The sequence below is a fragment of the Podarcis liolepis genome, assembly GCF_965112155.1.
Source record: "Podarcis liolepis genome assembly, chromosome: 1".
Taxonomy (NCBI): Eukaryota; Metazoa; Chordata; class Lepidosauria; order Squamata; family Lacertidae; genus Podarcis; species Podarcis liolepis.
This window is the reverse complement of record NC_139554.1, coordinates 47,340,589-47,360,657: the sequence shown is the minus strand read 5'-3', so window position 1 is coordinate 47,360,657 and position 20,069 is coordinate 47,340,589. Positions and strand designations below refer to the sequence as shown.

Here is a 20,069-nt window from a genome sequence, read left to right as displayed (position 1 = left end):
TCATTGCCTTGTAAGCATTTTTGACTATTTATTTTAAATTCAGCAGGGGAATAATCAGGCCAAAACTAAAGCACTGTTGAACTATACAACTTCATGCTGCCTTGCACTTTCCATGAGAAAGTTCTACACCAGCTGGCAGAACCATTCTGAATACTTTTTACAAGCAAGATTACTAGTACAGTCCACCAGCTTCTCACCTTGGTATAAAGTACTTAAATGTTGTAGGAATACACAATGTTGAGGAATAACTTGAGTTAACTAATATTTTAGGTGACACCAGCTAGCCTTCCAGAAGGGTGCGGGGAACTGGAAGATTAATTTTGCATTCTGTTTTCTTTATTTTTGTGTTGAGGGAAAATCTCCCATACCACCATACTGTTTTCGCCTCTTCACTTCAGATGTAAAAACTCTATTGTTGCATTCAGTTTCATAGGAATTTTTGCCTACAGTCAGGCGTGCCTAAAAGTGGCAGAAGAGCTAGAGATGGAACACAAGTGTCGGCTTTTGCAATATGAGCTGTCAAAATAAGGACTATAAAACCGGAAATCTGAAATAGATTAGTAGGGATATTCATCCTTCCTCGAACTGCTGCCTTCCAAATGTTTTGGACTCCACCAGTCCAACAAGCAGAGCCCTGTGAGGCTGATGGGAGTTGTAGTCAAGCATCTGGAGGGCACAGAGTTGTGGTAGGCTGATACAGGTGCTGTAATGTTTCTGATTTAGCTGCAATATTCACTTAACAAATTCCATCGGTGAAAGCCTGTGCAAGGATTTCCGCTTGTGCAATAGGGCTTTCCTCTCACCTCCCAGTGCACCTCTAGAAACTGGCTTGGATTCCTTTACTCCTGTTCTAGAATGACTGATTATAGTGCTGAGGTTCTTTTATTTGGAGTTTATGAAAACGTGATCCTGCCTTTCCAGAATTTGAGTGAGGAAAGCAATGGATGCTTTTGAAATATGGCTGCCCAGTTGTAAACCTTTAAGATAGGTCTGCAGGCATTCCGTACATGGATTGTTCCCTGCGTTCCACATTTGTAAGATGCTCTTCTGATGCTTGTCCTCACTCGTTAACATGAGGGAGTGGGTATGCCCAAGACAATCAAGCCAGGACTGCTGGGAGCAGTGGGAGTTTGGGTCCTTTGCTAGACATGCCACTAAATACCATGTGAAACCAAAATATTATAATCATCTTTTGGTTCAGGGAGAGGCTCTTGAGAAAGGGAATGATGCGCTTAAGGAGGAAAGTGCAATACTGGGGCTTAACACTCCTCTGTGATCTGCTTATTCTTTTGTGCATCCTTCAGCAAGAAATCCATTTTTCACTAGAGAAAAATTCATTTCAGTTTTCCACCCTGCCTTTTCCCAAGCTCTCTTTTGAACTGATAAAACATTTGCCTACTTCTATAGTGGCATTGGGGTGTTGATTTCACTGAGGTCTGGACAATGTCTTTAAATATATATATATATATATATTGGAGACTTTAGATTTTTGATGTTTAAAATGTTAAAGTTTAGGTTTTAAATTCTGTATACTGTATTGTTATAAAGTGCTCTTCTACATTGATGGTGAAAAGTGGAATATAAATTTTAAATAAGAAATCTGCCCATTATAAGCTAAATTGTCTGCTGTTTTGCAATTTGCCTTGTCAAATATGTTTGTTCAACCTGTGATTCAGCTTCCGTCACCTTGAAAGTGAGAACAACAACTGAGGTTTATAGAACCTCTTGTTCATGCATCTGCAGTCTTGGATTAACCACTTATGACCTTTAATCCTTCTCATATGTGGTTGATGCAAAGCAGATCAGATCAGCTCTTTTCTGCCATGTGTTGAACGGTGAATTGACTGAAGCTTGACAATATTTTTATGTGTCTCCATCCTTCTGGCACTGCCCTTGCATTGAACTTTCCCATTTGTTTGTCTTGCTATTAGTCCTGAAAGTAAATTGCCAGGTGTTTTTTTAAAAAAAACACACACATCCCCAGTAGTCATCAAAATACTTTTTTTCCTTGACAAATCATTATTGAGAGAGCACATTTCTCCCTTGACCTCAAAGGCATATATACAGAACAAAGCTTGCATGTTCCTATACCATCCAAAAAGTGTGCGCAAGTCTGTGTTTTATGCAGTTTGGGGATAGTAGAGAGAGTGGGAGAGAATTTCTCCCACCCCTTAATAAGCCTACCTTCTGTAAATTCTTGCTAACATTTGCAGGTATCAAGCATCCAAAGGACAATCAAATCATAGATGTGCTACAATTTCCATAGTGATTCTATGGATTAGAAATTGCATAAATGACTTCCCCCTTGGCTTGAGTGAAGGCTTTGAAGATGGTTGAACTGCCTTGAACTCTGTGATCTGGCTTTGAATATGGTAGTCACTGTTCTTTCATTTTTGGTCTATAAAACAATTCAGCCTCCAAACCCCAATTTTGAAAGTGCAGTGTGATTTTGTTTTCTGCTTTATATTTTACCTGATCTTTATTTTCTTACATTTTTACTCCATCTTGATTCTGCCAGTGAAACCCAAGGTGCATGTGGATCCTGCAAAGACAGCTGTGCAGGCACTAACCAGACCCTCACCTACTTAGCATCAGGAAGGGGTGGCCACCTGTGCCCTTGGTTCTTCCTGGGCCAGATTCAAATAACAAGTCCTGCTAGTGGAAACTTGCATGACATCCTCTAGTGTAGTGGGGCTTTCCACTTATCTCCTCTCCCTGCAATCCACCCCCCCCCGCAATTGGGGAAGGGTTAGAAGAACCCCCAGAACATCACACGGGAGGTGGAGAAGGGAGATTATTCCAGGAATGCTTGTACTGTAGTCCTTAGCACTACATTGAATTCCTTCCTCTAATATGTTGCTTCACTTCATACTTTTTTGATTCTGTTTTATTCTGGTCACATTTCTTGCCTGATCATAGATAATCCAGGATACCTGCTTCTCTGAGCTTTACCTGAATCCACCACCTGACTTGTCAAATTGTGTTTTTTACCATCAGTTTTTGGTTTTCGCTGTTTCCTGTCAAAAGTATTAAGTCTTATATCTTTAAGATGCAGCCAGTATCTCCCCCCCCACAAACACCTGGAGAGTCAGCAGAGGGTGTTCCACCCTGTCTAGGTTAACAGCATCATTGTACAGTCTATAACCAGGTTAGCTCACATTCCTTTAAATGTGAATTTCCTGAATATCTAGGTTGAGAGTTAGCACAATATAGTCAGAATATTTTTTTGAAGTGCGGAAGGCAAACAGGTGCATGCCTCAGGCACTAAATCATCCACTGTTGACTCAGTGGGAATCTAGCAGTCCACCTTTGTGATGGTTAGCAAATTCCAGAAGTTCCAGAGTCAATGGGTAATCCTTTTGACTGCATACGGAGAGTCTTTTCACAAAATGAATTGTTTATTAAACTGAAATGTGATGTGATAATTCCTTCCTCAGCAGGGCTTCAATTCCAATGTAAGATCACCGGTCCCCACCATCCCACCCCGGTTAAGTGAATAGGCCAGCAATTTAAAAGTGGATGCAGCTGGGGAACTCAAGAGTTTGTACACTAAGTTTAGAGAATTCATGCCACAATAAATATTGATCTTTAAGATGCCCTGAGACTCTTGATCAGTCACTAGTATGTGTGAGTTCACAAAGACTGGAATCATTCTGAATATCTATTTTCAGAGGAGAAAGCCTGGGACAAGAATAACAACCTCTTGCACTGATTCTGATATGTATGCAGCTGGAGTTTTAGAAGAAAAGGATGTGCAGGTCTTAGAGATGACAAGAAAAAAGAACTCCATTGAAAATTATGGGACTGTATGTTCTATTCTTGAAAAGGCTCAACATTGTATGTCTCTTGGGATTTTGTATCAAGCTTTTTGACTATTTGCTTAACTTGTTGAATGTAGGTAAGAATGGTTAGATTCATTCAAGAAAAATAAGAATGTGTATGGTCAGAAGTCTCCTTAAAGCTACGTTGATGGCCACTGAGAATGAGTTGTCTTTCCTTTTCTGGCTTGGATGTCTGCAGAGTGGCACAACAGAGGGAAGTAGAAGCTTGCTAGGATTCAGGATATAGTTTTTAAAACATTTATTTGCCCAAAAATAAGACTTTTAAGTTTTGGCAACGGACATTCATTCATTAGCCAACTAGAGGGAGAGACTTTTATGTTCTCCATCTTTGGTCCAGACAGTGATGACTACATAGGAAAAAATCATAAGATATTATATATTAGGGAAGTTGATACTATTGCTGGGGGGCGGGGCGGGTAAAGGCAGTAAACCTAGTCTGCTTTTGTGATCCTGTCCAGAGGGGTATGTGGCATTTATTAGCTGACAGTTCCACTAAAGCAAGAAAGTGGGCTTATTAAACATACCGGTAATTCCATCTAAAATTTGGACTGGTGCTAGCGTGTTCCTTCCTTTTTACCCTTCTTGCTGAAATTGTTATGAAACGGACCATGAGATGATTCTAGGTGATTCCTTCCGTCCTGCTGAGGCCCTCTACTTCTTCATTGTGACAATTTTTAATAGTGTTTTTTGAGTGTGGAATTGTTCAGCTGATTGATACCTGTTGAACTTTGGTTGTTCCTTCTAGTTGAAATTGTTCACTCTTCACTTCGAAGAAAAGCAGTGTCAAAAGAGAGCATAACACAGTGATTTGTATGTGTGCCGTTCTCAGTCTGTTATTCACCCATCCCTTTATTTTCACCCTTCCCATTCTCCCCCTCCCTCCCTCTCCCCCTACTCTCTCTCTGCCCCTCGCATGCAATACAGACATAGCTGACGAGGTGTCCATTCTCTTCTCTGAGGAAATGAAAAGGCATATTGTAAGCCCGAAAACTCAGTCTGGTTGTCAGCCAGAAATTAGTTCTCTAAAGAAGACGACGGTGGGAGGGAGGGGAGGGAAGGGGAGGGACGAGAAGAGAAAAGTACACTTTGCAATAGTTTTGCCTAGGTTCACTGCACATGGCTGGATATGTGAAGGGGGTATTAAGGGTCCTAAGCATGCAGGTTTCAGAAGGAAGGCAGATTGTGTGTCTGGGAGGAATTAGGCAAAAAATTTGGACTATTTATTTAATCCTCTCAAGCAGTCTTTTTCTTCTTCTCCCCCTTCTGTTTTCCTTTTTGTGTCGAACAGACTGCTTTACAGGGGGGCACGTGTGGTAATTAACACATGCAGCTGTAGGGCTTCCACCATATGGTTGAATTTCAAATGGCCATTGATCTGGGAACTCACTGCATTACCCACCCCCACTCTGCAACCCGAAGCCTTGAAGATGTGAGGGAGGTTTTATAGAGAGACTTTCCTCGGGAGAGAGAGAGATTGCTGGGCTGAGCAGAAAGTAGCTTAAAGGCATAGGGTGTTCTCTCAGGTGCCTTTAACTGCATTGAACTACTGAAAACGTGCATTAAATATAACAACTTAGGAGGCATATGCTAAAAAGACACATTAATTATAGGCTTTGCTTACATGAAATCAATGGCTCCTTTTCCTCACTTCATCTCTTCCCACTATTTTCAAAGAGGAACCCTGAACTGGGATTTGACCCTGGAACTCCCTGGTCATAGTTCCTTTCCAGACTGGTCATTGTGCTTATCAAAAGGAAAGTCCTCTATCTGCTTCAATAGGCAACAATATATTAACGTTTTCCCTGTAAAGGAGTGTGAGAGAGTTAGTTGTTTGTGATCACACCTGCCTGGTTATCCAGGAATGGTAGTGCAAAATGGCTATTGCATTGGGTTGTGTCAAAAATTGTACAGAAAGCTTTGGTGAGCGATTTCACCATTAGACAGAACAGGGATAAGAGTATCTATTTCACGGTGCATTCCCAGCTAAGTGGCGACACTTTCATGCTACTTATTGATGCTTATAAAATTGTGTGTATTAGAAGTTGATTGAGACAAATGATTTAAGACACATGCGACATGTAATTGTCCAGACAGGTGTTCTGTATATCTGAATTAGATCACTAGCACTAACAAACATCTCTCCCTCTCTGTGTAGACAGAATTGTATTGGTTATCATACTTCAAGATGTACAGGGCTAAGGATGGAAGAAAGCATGCCTAAATTGATATACCGTGATGGCATTTACTGAACTGAAAACTCGCCCATTCTTTCAAGGTGAGGCTGCCAATGCCAAGCCTCTCCTTTCCATCCTCCATCAGCTACAAACAGAAAAAAGGGAAGATCAGTTCCCAGAACTGATCCTATTCTGCCATTTCTGAAAAAGACCTTCAGGAGGACGTGGTGTTCTCATTGATCCTGTTCTCCGCAAATGAAGCTACATCTAGGAATGTTTCTCAACACTGTGTTTGGAGATGTGTTGGCTAAACCAGTCCCATGCCAGACTAGTAACACCAAGGGACCACAACTGAGGGACAGGAGACCGCCACTGGAGAACAGGAGAGTGCAGTGAATTAGTGTGACAGTGTAGCTGATTGACCGAAGCCTTGGAGTTGGCATAAACTGATATTACACATGCCTTGCAAATTTCCTTTAATGGTGGACGGTATCTCTGGATGACACATTCAGTATGTCTTTCATACTTTTAATTAGATACATAATTTTTCTTGTCCCAGATGAAATTTGAAACCTAACTTCCCTTGGTATCCATGCCAAAGGGTGGGAGAGAAGAAAAAGCTTCCAGACATGCTTATTGAACTACCTGTTTGCACCCCAAGCCATTCTTTAAATGCTATCTAAAGCCATACAAAGGGATGCGGGTGGCGCTGTGGTCTAAACCACAGAGCCTAGGGCTTACCGATCAGAAGGTCGGCAGTTCGAATCCCCGCGACGGGTTTTGCTCCCGTTGTTCGGTCCCAGCTTCTGCCCACCTAGCAGTTCGAAAGCACGTCAAGTGCAAGTAGATTAAATAGGTACCGCTCCGGCGGGAAGGTAAACGGCGTTTCTGTGCACTGCTCTGGTTCGCGAGAAGCGGCTTAGTCATGCTGGCCACATGACCCGGAAGCTGTCTGCGGACAAACGTCGGCTCCCTTGGCCTATTTAGAGCGAGATGAGTGCCGTAACCCCAGAATCGTCCACGACTGGACCTAATGGTCAGGGGTACCTTTACCTCTAAAGCCATACAGATTAATGGCAGGTTTGCAATTGGACAAATTAATAGCAGGGTTGCAAGTGGGATGTGGTTTTGTACCCTTGGTGGTGTAGAGTGGGTGGGGTGCTCTGTATCAAGATTTCAAGAGTCACGGTTTTCAGAGCAGTGCCAGAGTGATGCAGCTTGTAAGAAAAACCCAGCAGCAGCGGGCCCTTTTGACATATCCTTTTTAAAGGGCTGCTTCCAGGAAGAGGGGATGCTTTGTCCGTGGTCAGAATAAACGCATTGTACACCCAGACAATTAACTCTTCAAGTGACTTGCCAACCTCTTTAAAGCCACTATACTCTCCTTCGGTCTATCCCCAGCTCTATTCAAACACTTAAGCACACCATCTTTGTTTTGTTTATTATTCAAAAAAAAAGGGGGGGGGAGTCCTTCACAGGAATAGCTGGAGCGGATCAACATTGTCCTCTCAGTGGCATTTATCTCCAGCCAGCAGTGAATGTGTCAATCAGGAATCAAAAAGCCAAACAGAAGAGGCTTTGAATCATGTCATCAGGGGTCGAAGTGACTTCCAGCTGTCTGTGCAACACCAAAGAACAGTGCTGTCTTTTGCAGAAGTATACTGGCTTGACGATATTAGATCACAAAGTCTTTGAGGAATATTCCCCAACCTCCTTCGTACTGATGCACCTGCAAGGGAGATATTTGGGGTGGAGGAAAGGGAGGGAGACTAATGTATTCCAGAAAGTCTCATTTCTGCTTGGTTGAAGATTTCTTCAGCATACTGTTGCAATTAGCATTGGCAGTGTTTTGTAAAAAGCAGGCACCGTTTATTTCAGAAGTGTGCAATTATCTCTCAGGTTGGAGTTCATGATGGCCTTGAATGTTGAAGCATTTTGATTCTAACCAAACATTTTTGTGTTTATAGTCTTCTAGTCTGATATCTGTACAGTGAATTATAAAGCAGACCCCCTTTTATGAAAGCCCTTTAAAACTAGAATCAATACTGCCTTGTCTTAAGTAACATATCATTTCCACGCCCCTGTAAGGAGGGTGGTTTATGACATAAGAATACAAAATGAAATGACAAAATACATAATAATAACAGCCCCCTCTCACAAATACATTTAAATGACCCATAGAAAGCCTTCATTTCCCATCAAGCCTTTTTTATCCTAGGTCCCATCTGCACTTTACATTCAGAGCACTATTATGCCATGATTATATCTGTGACTTTTCAATATAAGCCAAATAATTTGATATCATGTTAGCTTAGATTAGGTTTATTAATTATATATGTCCCTTCCAAACCAAAAGCTCTAAAGTAATTTACAACTAAGTAAAAAATAATAATGCAATATTCATAATACAAGGGTTGGAGGGTTTTCTGTGACTAAAATGGAATGTATCTTGTTTTGCAACTGTTAGTCTTCCGGAATGTCACTTGTTCCAGACATAAAAAATAAAAATGGAACGGTCAGAGAGATGTATCTCGCTGAAGAATGTGTTTTAATTTAGTGAAAGCTGTCTTTGGTGTTACCAGGTAACAAGGGTGAAAAATTTATCATCATTATTATATATTTATTTATACCCCGTCTATTTACAAGTTCATTACAAAACTTTTCATCTTAAGCATCGTTTGAGGAAACCAGATGCCCTGGTTTCTCTTTATTCCGCATCAAATAATTTCTCAGTACTGATTTATTTATTGGCAGGAAAAAACCCTACAATCTTTTATTTCTAATAGAAGTTACGGAAGCAGGCAGCACTGTTTGGTGAGCATGCAGAAACTGGTGGGATTACAGTTCTGGACTTTTGATCAGCAACTGTTAATCCAGCTATGGGAAACACCAGCCCAGTACTAGGTAAAGTTAGTTGCGCCTAAATCCTGCTGAAATGAATGAGAATCTTTGGAAAACACTCTCTGATTAGAAAAAGTTAGTCATCTTGTCACTAATTAAAATGAGGAACACTGCTTAACAACTTGGAAAGCATTAAGATCGGCCTCTGTAAAACAACAGCTTTAGCTTAATTGATTTTAACTGCAACTAACTTTCTTCTGTATCAGCACTATACGGCTTTAAGCTTGTTTTCTCAGTTAACTGGTTAGTGCTTTATTTTTCTTACCAAGTTGTAATCAGTTGTATTTTTTAAAATGTGATTAATCTTTTAAGAGTTGAATCACACACCCTGGTTACAAGTCACAGCCCCATAAAAGTCTGCCCTTGCATCTCCCTTCCCACCTTGACATTAACCTCATTGGGTCATATGTTTCTTCCTTCATCTGCTTCCTGTTCTTTTTATGTGGAATTCTGTATGTTGGCTGGAGCAAGGATGATATTTCCCCCGTTTTTGGAAACTCTGCTTTTAGGATTACTGCACCTGGAAATTCAGCAGTGGTAGCTTACCAGTTGATGAAAACTGGGCAGGATTTTTGTTTTAAATGTTGCATAGCACTTCATCATATTATACTATGGTTTTGTAACTGAGATTTTCTTTCTGTATATCTTGTGTCAGGACATGAGGACACAGAACATGTGACAAGGTATTTAAAGCCACAATATGCTGTAAATGTCCCCAAATTCTCATTATGTCACTTGTTTTTATATGCTTACATGACCCAACTAAGCAGACAAACTAATGCTTTTTATGGTTTTATTTTTGCACATTGTAACTTTTTATTTATTCTTATAGCACATACGTAATACAAATACCAGTAGAGGAGATAAACAATGGCTACTTTTCATTGATGACATGTATGTCTGTACCAGAGAGCTCAAACTCTGGATCCCAAGTCTTCTGACCTCAAACCCTTTCCCCCCCTGAAATGAGATAATGGGGTTGTAAGTTTAGGCATTCATGGGCTGAATCAGTCAGAGCATGACTCTGTCCTGATTTGCTTCATTCTGTGGCCAGTTTTCAAGATTATTTTTCTTCATGGTTTTAATTTGTTTTGGATTTTACTAGGTTCAAGCATTTATGAGAAATGTTTCATTGTTATCTTTGCACTTGGAGAATTTCAGAACAAGGGAGGCCAATAAGAACACATTTCTTCTAGACACTCTTCTGTTTTAGCTATGTTGGTATTGGTGATTTGCCAATGTAAGCATTAGAAATAATATGGCATACTAGTGATTGCAGCCTAATTTCTGTGCAGCAAATTGTGATGCCAGATTCCATGCTGATAAGATTCAGAAAACAAGATATTTCAACAATCATGAAAAGTATAAAGATGAAATGTATTTGGAAGGCCAACCATCTTAGCAAACAGAATCCTAGGCCTAGTTTTCATATCCATTACTTAACATGGTGGCCTTGTGCTGACAGGCTTCTATGAATTAACCTTTTGGCACAGTGAGGTGCTACTTCACCTGCTCATATACTAGCCCATCGTGACATCTCATGCTCCCAAGCCTTCAAGTTGTGATTTGTGCCACATGTTAGTGTGATCACCACATCCAAGAAGCAGGGAACCGCCATATAAAGAATAGGTAACTAGGGCCACAGTGAATAAACTAAGGCCATCTGATCCAAACGACGGCCATTCTTGCCACTCAGCCTTCCACAATATACCGAAAAGGAGAATGTTCTTTGGTTTTGGTCAATGCAATGAATATGAGGGATGACAAAGAATGACCATTCTGAAAATGATTTTAATAATTCTCTGCTATGTTATTCTTTAAGCAAACTCCTTAAACTACGTTGCCTTTTGTGTTCTCATTCTTGTGATTTTCTCTCTGATGGACTTGGCCGGGCCATGTAAAAATCCCAATCATTCAACAATACTGGAGAGTAGATAGTATTTACCTCAATAATGGTAGTTTCTTTTCGATTCTTTTTAACTCTCAATTCAGATGATGGTTCGAAACCAACACCCACCATGGAGACCCAGCCTGTTTTTGATGGAGAAGGTAAGAACTTCAGAGACATTTATTCTCACGTAATATGTCTCAACCTAGTATTTTGTTATCCCATAAGGAAAATGCCTACCGCCACATCACACAATATATTTGATTTGGGTGTTAATTTTTTTGCATAACTCTCCCTGGATATTGGGTTGCTTAGAACAAATGCCAGTGTCAGCTGGGTTCACTGCCATATCTGTGACTATCCATTTCTGTAATCACGATGTGACAATAGAATTAGTTTACAGCCAAGTTTGCACCTCTCAGTAACAACAGCAACGAAAGATAAGAGGAAATATTTGGAAGGTCTACCACTTCCTGCACGTGATGCCATGTTTAAGAAAAATAGGCCACTTGAAATATAAGCGGTGGACAACTTGGAAACAAGGCTACTGGTAAATACAAAATAGGAAAACATTATCAGATCTTTCACTTCATTTGTTGAGATATGTCTATATCTCATACCTCTCCTGGTATGCTCCGCAGAGGACCTTAAGGTCCATGAATAATTATAGTTTAGAGGTCCCAGGGAGTTAGATTATCCTCCACCAGGGCCAGGGCCTTCTCAGTGATGGCTCTGACCTGGTGGAATGCTCTGTCCCATGAGACCAGGGCCCTGCAGGATTTAACTTCCTTTTGCAGGGCCTGTAAGACATAACTATTCTGCCTAGCTTTCAATTTGAACCTGGCCTGATCTTTTGTTTCCCTTCCTTCCTTCCCTCCCCCTCCCCTTTTTGTGAAGATTGCCTGCTCTGGGATCCCACAGCTGGTTCTCCCCTGGTCTCTTCGCTGGCCCAAGTGGGACTAATTTAGCTAGCTAGCCCTGGTGATCAACTAATGTTTATTGGATGGATTTTCCCCCTAAATTGATTTTTGATTTTATTGTTATTTACGCTTTATACCATATTTTATGCTGTTTTTTGTTTTGTTTTTTGTAGCTTCAATTAAGTGTTTTAAATTTGTTGTTAGCCGCCCTGAGCCCGGTTTCTTGAACCAGGAAGGGCGGGGTATAAATAACAATTTATTATTATATTATATGTGGAATTACATCCATTATGGGACTAAGGGGCAATCTTATACCCACTTACCTGGGAATAAGTCCCATTGAACTCAGTGAAACAGGCGTCTGAGTAGACATACATAGTACTGTGCTGTAAAGTGACTTTTCAAATTGATTTGCAATTGCTCCCCATATTGATGAAAAAGAGTTGTTAGCATCCGTACTGAACAAGAGCAAAGCTGCCAATTTCGTTATCCCTCCTGTGTTTTACAGAATTACTTGAGAGAGCCTTTTAGTTGCTTAGGTGCTGATTAGGACTCTTCTTCTTCTCAGCTACATGTTCTATGGACTGTGCAGCATTTTCTCTCACTATACCTCTTCTGCTTTGCATATAAAATGAGAACCTCACTTTCTACACCCAGTATGCTGGTTTGGGGTTCAGTTCTTTAGAAATCTCTGAAACTTGCAGGTATGCAGCTACCAAAAGCCTGCATTTTAATTTTTTTAAAAATATGTTGTAATATATGGGTTGAGAATTTTAGTTGCACTAAAATGGTGACTGGTTCTGCAAAAACATGCTGTTCTTGTTTTGTGAACACACGGAAAAAGAGAATTAATAGGCAAAATTCCTGAACTGAAGTAGTTCTGCGGTATCATAGATTTGTGCTACCATAATTAACTACATCTTTGAAAATCAGGTTATTGGAACTTCAACACCTTCTAAACTCCCAAACACTTGAAAAACTGAGATCAAGTGCCTTGTTCCTGGTTTCACAGACTGGAATCTTGATGTTGTGAAACAAATCGATATATACAACTGACTACTCTGGTTTTAATAAGAAATCTCCCCTTTCCTTTAATGTTTTTTCCTCACTCTGCAAATGAAAAAACCCAAGCATTTTCTTCTTCTAATCCATTTCTCTAACCCCAAAAATAAACTGTAGCTTTCAAACTTTCCTTTTTTAAAAATGTAAAGCAAGTTTTTGTTTCTCTTACTAAACTTTTCTATTTTTTGTTTTTGTTTTGTACACACTGTATTTTTTGCACCCTTTGTTTTGCTGTTCAGTCAGTAATTTGTTAGTCTTTAAGATGCTGCAAGATTTTTGTTACGAGAGAGTAACATGGTTACGCCTCTGGAAATTGTCAGAATACTTTTGACTTTTATTTATTTATAAATAGTTACATAACACTTTATACAGGGCCCTTATAGAGGTTCCTGCTTTCCCGCCTCATTAATTGCCTGAGACTGCTTGTACCACTTAGTCACATGGTATTGGAAGAACACCAGTGACTCAAACACAAGGTGTGTGGAAATGGGCACTGAGGTTTTCTAAAACACATTGGCGTATAACAGCAGGATTGGGCCTTCAATTTCCATATTTTTCCACTGCTTCAAGCAGTGTCCCAACACAGCAACTTGGAAAACAGCTGCCGTGATTGCACAAATCATGGCAGTGCTGTTTTTATTATTTAGAGTTTATATATTTATAGGCCACCCTATACAGTGCTACCTCAGGTTAAGAACTTAATTCGTTCTGGAGGTCCATTCTTAACCTGAAACTGTTCTTAACCGGAGGTTCCATTTTAGCTAATGGGGCCTCCCACTGCCACATGATTTCTGTTCTCATCCTGAAGCAAAGTTCTTAACCCGAGGTACTATTTCTGGGTTAGCGGAGTCTGTAACCTGAAGCGTATGTAAGCCGAGGTACCACTATAATAAAAGTTCTCAGGGCAGCTTACAATTTAAAAACAGTCATATCATAAAATATGATGCAGAATGAAAACAAATGCCGAATTAAATTCAAAAACAGGAAAAGTGGAGAGCAAACGTATGAGCTAAAATGGATATTAAAAGCCACAGCACATTTTAACAGGCCTGAGATCTTAAGAAGCCCTTTACCTGATTCTAGAATAACTTACAGGTAGGTGCCAGGTGAGCCTCTCCGAGGAGGGTATTCAGTAAGTGGGATGTCACTGCTGAAAAGGCCCTCTTCCCTCATAACCGCCCTCTGCTCCTCACCTGGCTGATGGCACCTGAGGTAGCCCTGTGCCCTTCTGAAGTGCTCGTGCTTGGCCTGCTGTCATGGTTGTCTGATTAAAGCTCTTAATCTAATTGAATCTGCCAGATACATTAATTAAAGCTTGGAGCCCCTAGTCTGTGAGAAAACAACAAATTTGTTTTATTTTCTGAAAGTAACAAGTCAGGTGGCATAGAAAATGAGAAGGAAAATTTTAAAGACGTCATTTTTCTGGGATCCAAAGCAGTGCCTGCTGTGTCCCACTTATGGAAGAGGACATCTAGCTCCACAGTTGAAGCAGCAGCAACCCTTCACCCCCTGAACCTTTTGATGTTTGGGCTGTGGGGAAGCCCTCTGGAATTAACTCCCAGTGAGGGGCTGCCACTGTAGGAGCTTTGTGCAGATGCTGGGCAAGGTAGCTAAATCGTGGCCAGTGAAAAGTAGCTTTTCTTCATCTTTTAATTATTATTTTATCTTACATTTCTTCAGAATATTTACATTTGATGTCTTCTTAAGGTTTTTTAATGTACAAGACTTAATCAACTTAATTGCTGCCCTCTCCCGCAGAATGCAGTGATCAAGCTGAGCATGTAGGAGATAATATTTTAGGTATCCTGGTCCCAGCCTTGAACTTAGCTCAGTAGCTTACTTTTCAGCACCATAACACCGTTTAATACATTAGTTACGAACACATATATCACACACGAACACACACATATATATTAAAAGGCATCTGTTCTTGTTTTCCAGAGATCACAGCTCCCACCCTTTGGATTAAGCATTTGGTCATCAAAGATTCCAAACTGAACAGTTCTAGTATGAAAAATTCAGGTAATGCTTACTTATCTTCCTTCCCATGTTGCAGATGGAGGCTAATTCAATCCCGCCCGTAGTTTTATTAATGAAACTGATGAGAGTTTCCTCCCCCTGATATCTTTCCAAAGATTTTTCCATCCTAGGTGATAGCTTTTTGGTCTGACTGTTTGGAAGTTCTTTTTACATGCAATCAGAAAGGCATTCTGGGCACATTGTGATGGGCAGTTGACTGGGCTTAGCTAAAATAAATATATTCTGCACAAAATGAAGCCCTACTCCTCAATTTTCCTTCCATTATCCGACATGGTGATGTTTAATCTCTCAGAATGTTTACCTGCCTTGACTCCTGATTCTGGTTGTATAATCTGAGACTAGGAGAAACTCACAGTTCTAAAGGCTGAATTCAGAATGAAAAGCTGAAAAGTGGATATATTTTACAGGTTACCTTGGATAAGGAGCAATGGACTGTATTAAAAATATCTTTCTGATTACTATTTCATATTCTTACTCTTCACCATAAGGTCTCAGGTTACAGCAATTATAAAAAATATTAAAATCAATTCAAAACCAATTAAAGGAGGTTGTGTGTGTTTGTGTAATGCCAGGTACAGTGGTGCCTCGGGTTAAGAAGTGGAGGTCTGCTCTTAACCTGAAGCACCACTTTAGCTATTGGGGCCTCCTGCTGCTTCTGCTGCGCCGCCACTGCACGATTTCTTTTCTCATCCTGAAGCAAAGTTCTTAACTTGAGAGATAATATTTCTGGGTTAGCGGAGTCTGTAACCTGAAGCGTATGTAACCCGAGATACCACTGTAATGAAGTGTGTTTTCAGCATGAGGTGGAAGCTACATAATAAAGGTACCAGATGCACATCTGTGTGGAGGGAATTCTTCAGTTTAGGATCTGCCACCAAAACTGATGCTGTTTCCTGGAGTTCCACCACCAAACTTCTGAGGGTAGTGGAATTACCAACCAGGCCCATGCTACCAGTCTGAGTGCCTGAGAGGGTCTGCAGGCAAGGAGGCCACCGTTCAGATATTTGGGGCCTAAGTCTAATCACTAACCGGGGACACCTTCCTTCTTCTGCTAGGCTAGTCTGTTAACTTCCCTAGAGCACATTAGTAAATTGCTGGTGCTACTCGTTCATTACTAGAGGAGTTTGAAGGCAGTGCCTGAAAAGTTGGTGGTTTTCCTTGCTAACGGATCAAACAGAGAAGACAACTTTTCAGAGAGGGACTGTGGGGTAGCCCCTTCACTGCAAGGTATGAGCTTTGCTCAGAACCCTTTCTACCACAACGTTTTTAAGTGTGGGGTAAAGAAGGATTCCAGCCGTGCAGCCAGCCTACACTGTCAACCTTTCAAGAAAACCACAGGATGATGTAATGAGTGGATAAATGGAACTATAAACAGCTCTGGGAAAGCTAGCAGTAGCAGTCAAGTAAATACTTTGCAGCAACTAGTGGTCTGTACATGACGTTATTTGAAAGGAAGAATGAGTAATCTATTAAGGTTAGCAGCTGAAGACAGGTTTTGTATATAGAATCATAGAATCATAGAGTTGGAAGAGACCACAAGGGCCATCGAGTCCAACCCCCTGCCAAGCAGGAAACAATATGTGTGTCTTTTTTTTAAAGCCAGCCTTGGCACCCAGAAATCTGGGCACTTTAAATAGAGATTCAATAGAGATTTTCTATTATAATGTGAGCAAAAATTCAAATAGTTCTACAGTGGTGCCTCGCAAGACAAAATTAATTCGTTCCGCAAGTCTCTTCGTCTTGCGAGTTTTTCGTCTTGCGATGCACGGTTTCCCATAGGAATGCATTGAAAATCAATTAATGCGTTCCTAGGGAAACCGCCTTCAGACCAGACTGTCCCCGGACCTCTTCTGAAGGCTGGGGGGGGGGGACAAGGGCTTTTCTTCCCACCCCCAGCATTTTAAAAAACCCCGGGACAGCGGAGGACTTCTCCACTGTCCGGGCGATCTTAAAATGCTGGCGGGCGGCATTTTAAAATCGCCCCGGGACAGCGGAGGACTTCTCCGCTGTCCAGGGTGATTTAAAAGCCCCTGGGAAGGCAGGCAGGGGGGACAAAGACTTTCGCCCCCCGCCCGCCTTCAGAAGGTGTTCCCGCCCCCCCGCCCCGCTTCGGAGCAGCGTTCCGAAGCGGGGCAGCTGGGGCAGGTGTTCCCGCCCCCCGCCCCGCTTCGGAGCAGCGTTCCAAAGCGGGGCGGCTGGGGCAGGTGTTCCCGCCCCCCTCCCCGCTTCGGAGCAGTGTTCCGAAGCGGGGCGGCGGGGGCAGGTGTTCCCGCCCCCCCCGCCCCGCTTCGGAGCACCGGGAGAAGCGATCTCCCCGCAGCCCCTTGCTTCAAAAGAGGTCCGGGGGCAGCGGGAAGCGCTTCCCGCTGTCCCCGGACCTGGGGCTGCGGGGAGAAGATCGCTTCTCCCCGCTGCCCCTTGCTTCAAAAGAGAAGACCCGCTGTCCCCGGGGCAAGCTTCGTTTTGCGAAGCAAGCCCATAGGGAAATTCGTCTTGCGAGGCAACTCGAAAACGAAAAAACCTTTCGTTTTGCGAGTTTTTCGTCTCGCGAGGCGTTCGTCTTGCGGGGTACCACTGTATTGTTTAAAAGTTACTTGATTCAATCAAGCAATGTAAGGAATGCGGTAAGTGGGACCTGAATGATATTATTTTAGTTGGGAGGCAAGGGGATGGTGGTACTGATTGCAATGGGCTACAATATGATGCAAATTGACCAGCAGTTGAAACCCGATAGAAAGATTCACATGCATTTTATAGGACATCTGTGAACCAGTTCAGTATAAATTTGGTTGACTATCATTATGAAATTTAGCAAGCATTTTTTAAAGCCCTAAGACCACTTTGTTTTAATGTCAGTTTACATCTGAAGGTATTTGAAAAACTCAGTCAACTGAATTTGCTACTTGCTTATGTAACATGGCTTCTAGGGGCTATATGGAAACAATGGCTGTTCCCATGTTATTCCATGGGGTGGCCATCTTTCCCCCCTGTACAGATCCTTGAAACTGTTCGATATGACCACATAGTGCCATTTCCCAGAACATACCCAGCCTCATTTTGAAAGCAGATGGCAGAATCTAGAGGCCTTTATGTTTTAAGGAATTTAAAGGAGATACAGAAGACACAAGAAAGTGGCTTTTAAACCCTTGAACCACTTTGTAGTGTGACAAATTTATTTTAAAAAACAACCTCACGTGAAAGCTGTGCATGTGCAGAAAGTATAAATTAACTCTTAGTCAAATATTGATTTGAAATATGAAAATATTATAGCTTGTTAACATCAGTGTGTGTGTGCATGTGCATGTGTGTATCGGAATCCCTAACATATTAGATTCCAATTATGAAAATTCTCATTTCTAATTTCTGCATCATCACTTATTTTCTGCTGCCTGTTTTCCAATGTTCCAAGTGTTTTGCAGTAAATAAAGCATTATAAAATAAAATGCTGCTTAAACATACTAGGTTTGCAAGAATGATTTTGATTTGGTGAGGAGGAACGGATATTCTGTTACAAGGATACAGATTATTTAACCCAAAGAGATTAAAACAGGCTTCCCCAACCTCGGCACTCCAGATGTTTTGAAACTACAATTCCCATCATCCCTGACCACTGGTCTTGCTAGCTAGGGATCATGGGAGTTGTAGGCCAAAAACATCTGGAGGGCCGAGATTGAGGAAGCCTGGATTAAAATATAGAAAGTTAGTCTATAGGGCTCTGCATTCTAGCAAATGCAATAGTGTTAGAATGCCAAATGCACATTTCTGGAAGCCTGACAGAATTTGGAATGGTGGTTAGAATATTTATTGGCAGTGGTGGGAAAAATATATTTGAACCATTTTATTTTATTTTAAATTAGAAGTGGGGTGGTCCATCTTTGGTGAACTTAAGCTTTAAGTTGGCTTGTCTGGAGGCAAGTATGGCTGAAGCAAGGCAAGGAGTGATGGAAGAGGCTAAGCCCTTCCAGACAGCCAGCAAACAAACAAAGTAATGAATAACATGCCACTGGGAACCAGTTAATCTAACCTTATGAAAAGGTGCAAAGTATACAACTGGGAAAAATAACACCATATAATAATCAGCACGCAATCATAGGTGCTAAAACCATATGCAGCTAGACAAATAAATGAGGTTCGCTCCTGCTGGCCATGTGATAAATCACTCACAAAGAATTCAGTCTCTCCCCTACCTCCAAAGAAAGAAAACAAATTACTCCAAGCACAAAGTCATAACAGCAACCTCCCCACAGCTGCTGTAAAGTCACATAGGGGCAGGAAGGGAGAAGGGGAGGAAAAGAAGCAAGGTGGCGGGGAGCAAGGTGTCATGAGACGTTAGAACAAAATGTCAAAGTGCTTGACTGGGAGCCCATGGATTGGCCACTGGAGTTAGAATGAAAACAGAAAGGCACCCATAAACGCTGGTTAGCTTTCCTGCAAAAGAGGTGCTGGGGCTCAAGCGTGCCATTAGTTCCATATGTGTGGGTGAGTAATAATAATAGTAAAATTTTATTTATACCCCGCCCTTCCTGGTTCAGAAAACTGGGCTCAGGGCAGCTAACAACAAATTTAAAACACTTAATTGATGCAACAAAAAACAGCATAAAATACAGTATAAAACATGAATAACAATAAATTCAGAATTAAAAAAAATCAACCTAGGGGGAAAATCCATCCAAAAAAATTAGATGATCACCAGGGCTAGCTGGCTAAATTAGTCCTATTTGGGCCAGCAAGACGACCAGGAGAGAATTAGCTGTGGGATCCCAGAGTGGGTAATCTTCATAAAAAGGGGAGTGGGAGGGAAGGAAGGAAGGGGAATGAGAGATCAGGCTAAGTTCAGATTGAATAGCTCTGTCTTACAGGCCCTGCAGAAGAAAGTTAAATCCAGCAGGGCCCTGGTCTCATGGGACAGAGCATTCCACCAGGTCGGAGTCATCACTGAGAAGGCCCTGGCCCTGGTGGAGGATAAGCTGACTTCCTTAGGGCCTGGGACCTCTAAACTATGATTATTTATGGACCTTAAGGTCCTCTGCAGGGCATACCAGGAGAGGCAGTCCCGTAAATATGAGGGCCCTAAGCCACAAAGGGCTTTAAAGGTCAAAACCAGCACCTTAAACCTGACCCGATACTCCACCGGGAACCAGTGCAACTGGTAAAGCACTGGCTGAATATGCTCCCATGGCAGGGACCCCGTGAGGAGCCTCGCTGCAGCATTCTGCAGCCGCTGGAGTTTCTGGGAGAGTTT

The 20,069-nt window shown here is 41.6% G+C and overlaps 1 protein-coding gene across 2 annotated transcripts in view; it reads left to right on the top strand.

The window, feature by feature from the left end:
• Positions 1-20,069, top strand: part of SMOC1 (SPARC related modular calcium binding 1) — a 60,004-nt gene that overhangs the window by 23,932 nt on the left and 16,003 nt on the right. The window contains exons 6-7 of one of the 2 annotated variants that reach the window (XM_083509122.1): positions 10,877-10,966; positions 14,729-14,809. In XM_083509122.1, coding sequence (XP_083365248.1) covers positions 10,877-10,966; positions 14,729-14,809 — 171 coding nt within the window. The remainder of the gene's footprint in view (positions 1-10,876; positions 10,967-14,728; positions 14,810-20,069) is intronic. The other variant, XM_083509123.1, reaches the window with a different exon arrangement.